The sequence below is a fragment of the Cebus imitator genome, unplaced genomic scaffold, assembly GCF_001604975.1.
Source record: "Cebus imitator isolate Cc_AM_T3 unplaced genomic scaffold, Cebus_imitator-1.0 Scaffold376, whole genome shotgun sequence".
Classification (NCBI taxonomy): domain Eukaryota; kingdom Metazoa; phylum Chordata; class Mammalia; order Primates; family Cebidae; genus Cebus; species Cebus imitator.
In genome coordinates this window covers 293,176-299,286 of record NW_016107691.1, presented here as the reverse complement: position 1 = coordinate 299,286, position 6,111 = coordinate 293,176, and the positions used below count along the sequence as shown (strand labels likewise).

Below are 6,111 nucleotides of genomic sequence, written 5' to 3'. Positions count from 1 at the left end.
ACAGATCCTGGTAGAACTCCATGCTAGATGACCTGTGGGTCTTCAGGACGATGGATCCTGGGGCAAATCCACCTCTCATTCTCAAGAGGACAGATCCCAGGGGAGCCCCATGTTGCATGATGGATCCTGGGAGAGCTCCACATTAGATGACCTGTGGATCCTCAGGACAACAGATCCTTTGGGAGCTGCATATTAGATGACCTCTGATCCTCAGGACAATGGGTCCCAGGGGAGCTCCATGTCAGATGACCTCTGATCTTTAGGACAACAGATCCTGGGGAAGCTCCATGTTAGATTACCTGTGGATCCTCAAGAGGATAGATCCTGGAAGAACTCCATGGTAGATGACCTGTGGATTCTCAGGATGATAGATCCTGGGTGAGCTTTAGGTTAGATGACCTGTGGATCTGCAGGACAATGGATTTCAGGAGAGCTCCATTTTTGATGGTCTGTGGATCCTCAGGATGATGGATCCTGGGGGAGCTCCATATTAGGTGACCTGTGGATCCTCAGGATAATGGATCCCAGGGAAGTTTCATGCTAGATGACCTGAGGATCCTCTGGACAATGGATACCAGGGGAGCTCCACATTAGATGACCTGTGGATCCTCAGGACAATGGATTGCAGGAGAGCTCCATGTTTGATGACCTGTGGATCTTCAGGACAATGGATCCCAGGAGAGCTCCATGTTAGTGAACTGTGGATCCTCAGAACAATGGATCCTAGAAGAGCTCCACATTACATGACCTGCGGATACTCAGGACAATGGATCCCAGGAGAACTCCATGTTATATGACCTCTGATCCCCAGGACAATGGATCCCTGGGGAACTCCACGTTAGCTAACCTGTGGATCCTAAGGAAGACAGATCCCAGGAGAGCTCCACAGACGACTGTTCTGTCACACTATCCATCTCTCTTTTGCCCAAATATCTAGTTTTTACTGATTTATTCCTCATTCCTACCCATTCTGTCATTTAAACCATCAACATAACAGGATTCCAACAACCTTGTTTTTTATTCCAAGTATCTTTAATTGGCTTTTAATATAAGAACATTAAAAGGACTTGGGGAGCTGCTTGTTTATTTGAACAAGCATTGAGGAACTTCATGCATGCATATCTTTGACAGAACATACAAAGCAGAGGCAAGAGGGGCATTGAAGCAGATGGACTACTGTCAAGATCCTGGGAGGAGGGCTTGGAGGCTCCTGACAACACAAAGTGAGGGCTCTGGCTGGGATGAGCGGGGAGGAATGGAACAGAAATGGGGATGGAGTTTGGGGCTGGGGAAAGTCCAGGTGGAAGAAAGGGAGGCTGGCAGCAATATGGGTGACAGAGGTCAGTGTGTAATGTGGGCAAGGAACACCGGGACCCCGTGCACGTAGGTGCCACTGGAGGTCTGCATGACGCGCAAAAGACCGGAGCCACCCAGAGGCCTGAACCCAATACAGGGATAGAGGGCCAACATGGGCTGCCTGGCCACAGCTGCAGGCCCAGGGGCAGGAGGCGGCTCCTGAAGCCCCACCTCAGGCTGGGCTGCGTGAGAGCCAGGGCCTTCCTGCACAGTTCCAGGCATAGGAGCTGCTTCGATAAAAGAGAGGGCTAGGGTCTGCCTGACTTCTGGTTCCCCCTGGTGGCCTGGGTCTCCACGGTAGTTTAGCCGGATGTACACCTCTGGCCCCTCTCTCTGGCGGGGGACCCTGCGGAGCCCGACCCCAGTGCCACGGCCTCGACCTGCCTGCCAGTTTCCTCCCCGGCGCCGGCCTCTTCCTGCAGGATGAGCCGGCTCTGTGCGAGCTGGGGGCTCCCGTCTCATAGGTATCACATAAGCAATGGGTTTTGCAGGTTGGACTGGCTCGGCAGCATCTTCACGGTCCACACCAGAGCAGCCTGGCTCCATAGGAGGCGCACCTGAAGCTAAAAGAGAAGCAGAGTGTGAGGAGATGGAGCACGGGCTTCCCAGGAAGCCTTCGGGAAGGGAGACCAGGAGAGGGGTTCAAGGAGGGGAGGGCCCAGGGGACCCCTGGCAAAGAGTGAGGGTCAGGAGATGCCTGCAGGGTGAGCCCTCAGGAGCTCTGTCTGTCTAAGGGCCTATCCTGGGCTCAGCACCTTCCAAAAGCTTCTGAAGTCCTTGCAATGACCTTGTCAGTTGGATATTATAATCACCATTTTACTAATAAGTAAATGAGTCTACAGTTCCCTAGGAAGGCTGAATTTGAATAAAAATGGCAGGCTGCCTGAGCTTAAACTTCAGTAGGAGAGAAAAACAAAACACCTAAAAATGAATGATGCTAATAAGTAACCAGCTGGGAGGTGAAAGGTATCATGAGGGAGGTGCCACTGGATCCAGAATGCTGGGGCTGTTTTCCCAGACGGTTTCATTTATTTGGGCATCAGTTACCCTTTTCATGAATTGGTATAACATACCAACCCTTGGGTCCTTACAAGAACTGAGTTACTACAAGAGAAATGTTTAGATTAGTGTTTGGCTCAAGTAAGCATCTTAACATGTTTTGGGAAGGAGATGATCAGAAAGTCTTGCTGGAGAAGTTAACATAAGCTGGGGACATCAAGGATGGGTGGGATTTAGCACGGCAAAGACGGGAGACGATTAGTAGCAGGTAGAGGATTCTAGGTGACAGAGGGGCCTGGGTGGTTGCATGGCTTCCAGGGGTGGAAAAAAGCCTGGGGTGGCTATAGGCTAGCTTGGCAGGGAAGGGAAGTGGTCACACAGATAAATGATTGAGCAATGGAACAGAACAGGAAGCCCAGGACTAGACAAATCTACAGAAATTTTATCAATGACAGAGCAGGCATTGAGGATCATCTGAAGCCTCTTCACTAGGAAACCTGTGTAGCCTAAGAAAATGTCCCAAGAAACTGACATCTAGGGTTGCCCACTTTCATAGCTCAACAATATATATTCTGTGGAACCCAATCAACAAGCCCCATCCATGGGCTTGGAGCTCCCATCAGCTTATTCTGGGTCCCATTTTAAAAATATAAGCAGTAATCAGAGATTACTAAACATCAGAGGAAAGGCTCTAACATGAGACAGAACAATAACACAAGAAAAGCCAACTTGGAGGAAACAGTTTATTCCAGAGATGAGACTTTCTAAAAACATCTATAATTAATATTCTCGAAGAGATAGAAGGAATTATGCCCATGAATCAATTATAGCGTACTTTTTAAAAGAAATATTCAGAAAAACTATGGCTTTTTGAAATTAAAATATGAGAGCAGAAATGAAAATCTCCATGGAAATTTTTGGAAGATAGAGTTGAGAAGATCTCCCAGAAAAGAGAGCAAAAATCCAAAATGATGGAAAAGAAGGAAGATAACATATAAGAAAATTAGAAGCATATGGTCACTAAGACATATCCCCATAAAATTCCAGAGTGCTGGTGACAAAATCCTAAAAGCTTCCAGAGAGGGAGAAAGAGAAAGGGATGAAAGGCCTTATGGAAAGGGTCAGGATTCAGCATGTCTCAAAAATCAGTCAGCTCAAAAACAGCAATTAAATAGGGAAGATAATATAAAATGTCTTCAAAATGTTAAGGGAAATGGACCTCCCACCCAAAATTTGATATCTATAATTAATATTCTCGAAGAGATAGAAGGACTTAAGTTCTATAAGTCAATGCCAAAGGTAAAGTAAAAATCTGGAAAAAACTAAAAGGAGAGTGGCAGGCATTTGACCGTACCTTGGTTAAAGGCGGTGGAGCGAAGTCGTTTCGAACGCCTTGGTTCCTCCATGAGGAATCTGCGGGAGGGGGTGAGGAGAAAAATGCATCAGTGGGGCGGCGGGGGGCAGGGGGCGTTAAACCGCAGCCTCATTTCCCAAGCACCAGGCAGCAATGCGGATCCTACCTCACCCCGTCTTCCGGGACCATTGCCGCTTGCGGGCCTCAGAACACTTGCACCAAGCCCGTGGGGCGCCGCCAAGGGGATCACGTGAAGGTGTGGGCAGGGGTGGGGGTTGGGGTGGGGGGAGACTTCTACACTGTAAGGGATTTCCAAGGAGGAGCCAGTAGCTAACAGGGATTGGCCTAGAGGCGGCCTGATTAACTTATCCCAGTTTCTTCAGACAAAGCTGGGACTGGGGAGACTAACAGGCCTCCTGGAGAAATCATCTCTACTTAGCGGAAGACGGAAAGAAAATGGAGGATGGGGAACAGAGTTTCGAAGAAGGCAAGGCTGACAAGGGAGGTGGCCTCAGCCTTTCTAGGGCACTGAGGATTCTGTCCCCACCTGTATCCGCACAAACTCTACCCACCCCTCAAGGACACCCAGACACACACCTGATCTCCCTGCAGTTGGCTGTCTTCTACTAACAGAGGCCCGGGGAGCTGGAGGTGTCCACAGGGTCACGGCTGTGGCTCCGACGTCGCCTTCAAACGCGCACCGGACCAGGCAGGCAGGAGGGAGCACGCAGCGATCCCGCCTCAGAGCCGGGCAGAAAGCAGAATGCTCACCGCCCGCGCTCTCTGTCTTATAAGGCGCTGAGGCTGTCACGTGACAGGTGTGGTCAGGGGCGGGGCCAGCTGGGGCAGGCCTGACTAGACTTGGAATGTCATTGGCCCAGTCCTTTGCCTGTCAAATGGGGCCCGCCAAGATGCCCCCCTCCCCCCGTTCATAGAAGTCAATGGTTGATTGATCAATCTAATCATTGAGAAAAAATGCAATATTACAATAAATGCCAGCAAAAGGGAGGTGTGGTGCCGTAAGAGTAGTGAGTAGCAAGGTTTAATTTGATTAGATATGAGCATGGTGAAGGAAAGACTTGCAGGGAGTATTTGGACTGAAATATGGAATTTGGAATTTGAATTAATCGATGTGGCTGGGAGGGGAAGGGAGCGAGGCAGGCGAGTGAAGAACAGGTGCTGAGGCCCAGACTGGAAGGGAGCTGGGCCCATTCCGAGAATGGAGGGGGAGGTCAGGCCCAGGCCCCGGGTGTGTGAATTCAGGGCGGGGGCCTCAGGAGCTGGTCTTGTTCCGGGAAACCACAGAACAGTGTCCTGAGTGGGTGAACATTTCAAAAACGGTCAAACTGGCTGTGAAGGAGGGAACCCAGCGTGCCAGGTTAACTCAGGAGAGGCAAGAGGGCTACGCAGCCCTAGGGGCTGGGGGCAGGGTCATGTTAGGCAGGACTGTGGGCAGCAGAGGCGGAGAACGAGACCTGGCAGGAGAGAAGTCTGCAAGGGAAACTGAGCCGAGTGCAGACAGCCCTTGGAGGGAAGGAGCCTGCAGCCTCGGCCGCCTGTTCCTTCAGACGGAGGTGGACCAGGAAACTGCGCTGAGTGAAAGACGGTGAGCTTGAGTTCCGTCCGTTGGGTTGAAGGAGATTTTGAGCCGCCAAGTGAGGACGTCAAGTGGACTTTTGTGAAAAGATTCTGGAGCTCAGAGAGATAGCAGTGGGGCTGGAAATACGTACAAGACACACGCCACGGGCGTTTACTGCTGTGGGTACACACACGGGAGGAGAAAGAGAGCAGGAAACACACCAGGACACACGAGGGCGCCCGCAGTGGGTTGGTTGGTTGGTTGGCTGGTTGGTTTGCTTGTTTGTTTCTTAAAGAGCCAGAGTCTGCCTCTGTCGCCCAGGCTGGAGTGCAGTGGTGCCATCTTGGCTCACTGCAATCTCCGCCTCCCGGATTGAAGTGATTCTCCTGTCTCAGCCTCCAGAGTAGCTGGGACAACAGGTGCGCACCACCGTGCCTGGTTAATTTTTGTATTTTTTGTAGAAATGAGGTTTCGCCATATGACCGACGTGGTCTTGAACGCCTAACTTCAAGCCATCCTTCCACCTCAGCCTCCCGAGTAGATGAGACCACAGGCTAACGCCACCACGCCTGGCTAATTGGGTGGTGATGTTGTCGAGACAAAGTTTTCTGCTATGTTGCCTCGGCAAATCTCCAACTCCTGGCCTCAAGCAGCCTTCCCACCTAGGCCTCCCAAATCACTGGGATTACAGGCATAAGCCACCACACTCTGTTCCCATAATGTTTTAAAATTCTGGCCAGCCACGGTGACTCGTGCCTGTAATCCCAGAACTTGGGGAAATGGAGAGGATTACTTGAGTGCAGGAGTTTGAGACCAGCCTGGG

At 50.8% G+C, this 6,111-nt stretch overlaps 1 protein-coding gene across 1 annotated transcript in view; it reads right to left on the bottom strand.

Moving 5' to 3' along the window:
• Positions 1-1,277: 1,277 nt before the first annotated feature.
• The window catches only part of PRR20G (proline rich 20G), a 17,996-nt gene continuing 13,162 nt past the window's right edge, over positions 1,278-6,111 (bottom strand). The window contains exons 2-5 of the mRNA XM_037731027.1: positions 4,341-4,513; positions 3,881-4,008; positions 3,710-3,768; positions 1,278-1,919 (exon numbers count right to left, since the gene is read on the bottom strand). Coding sequence (XP_037586955.1) covers positions 1,342-1,919; positions 3,710-3,768; positions 3,881-4,008; positions 4,341-4,513 — 938 coding nt within the window. The 3' untranslated portion in view covers positions 1,278-1,341. The remainder of the gene's footprint in view (positions 1,920-3,709; positions 3,769-3,880; positions 4,009-4,340; positions 4,514-6,111) is intronic.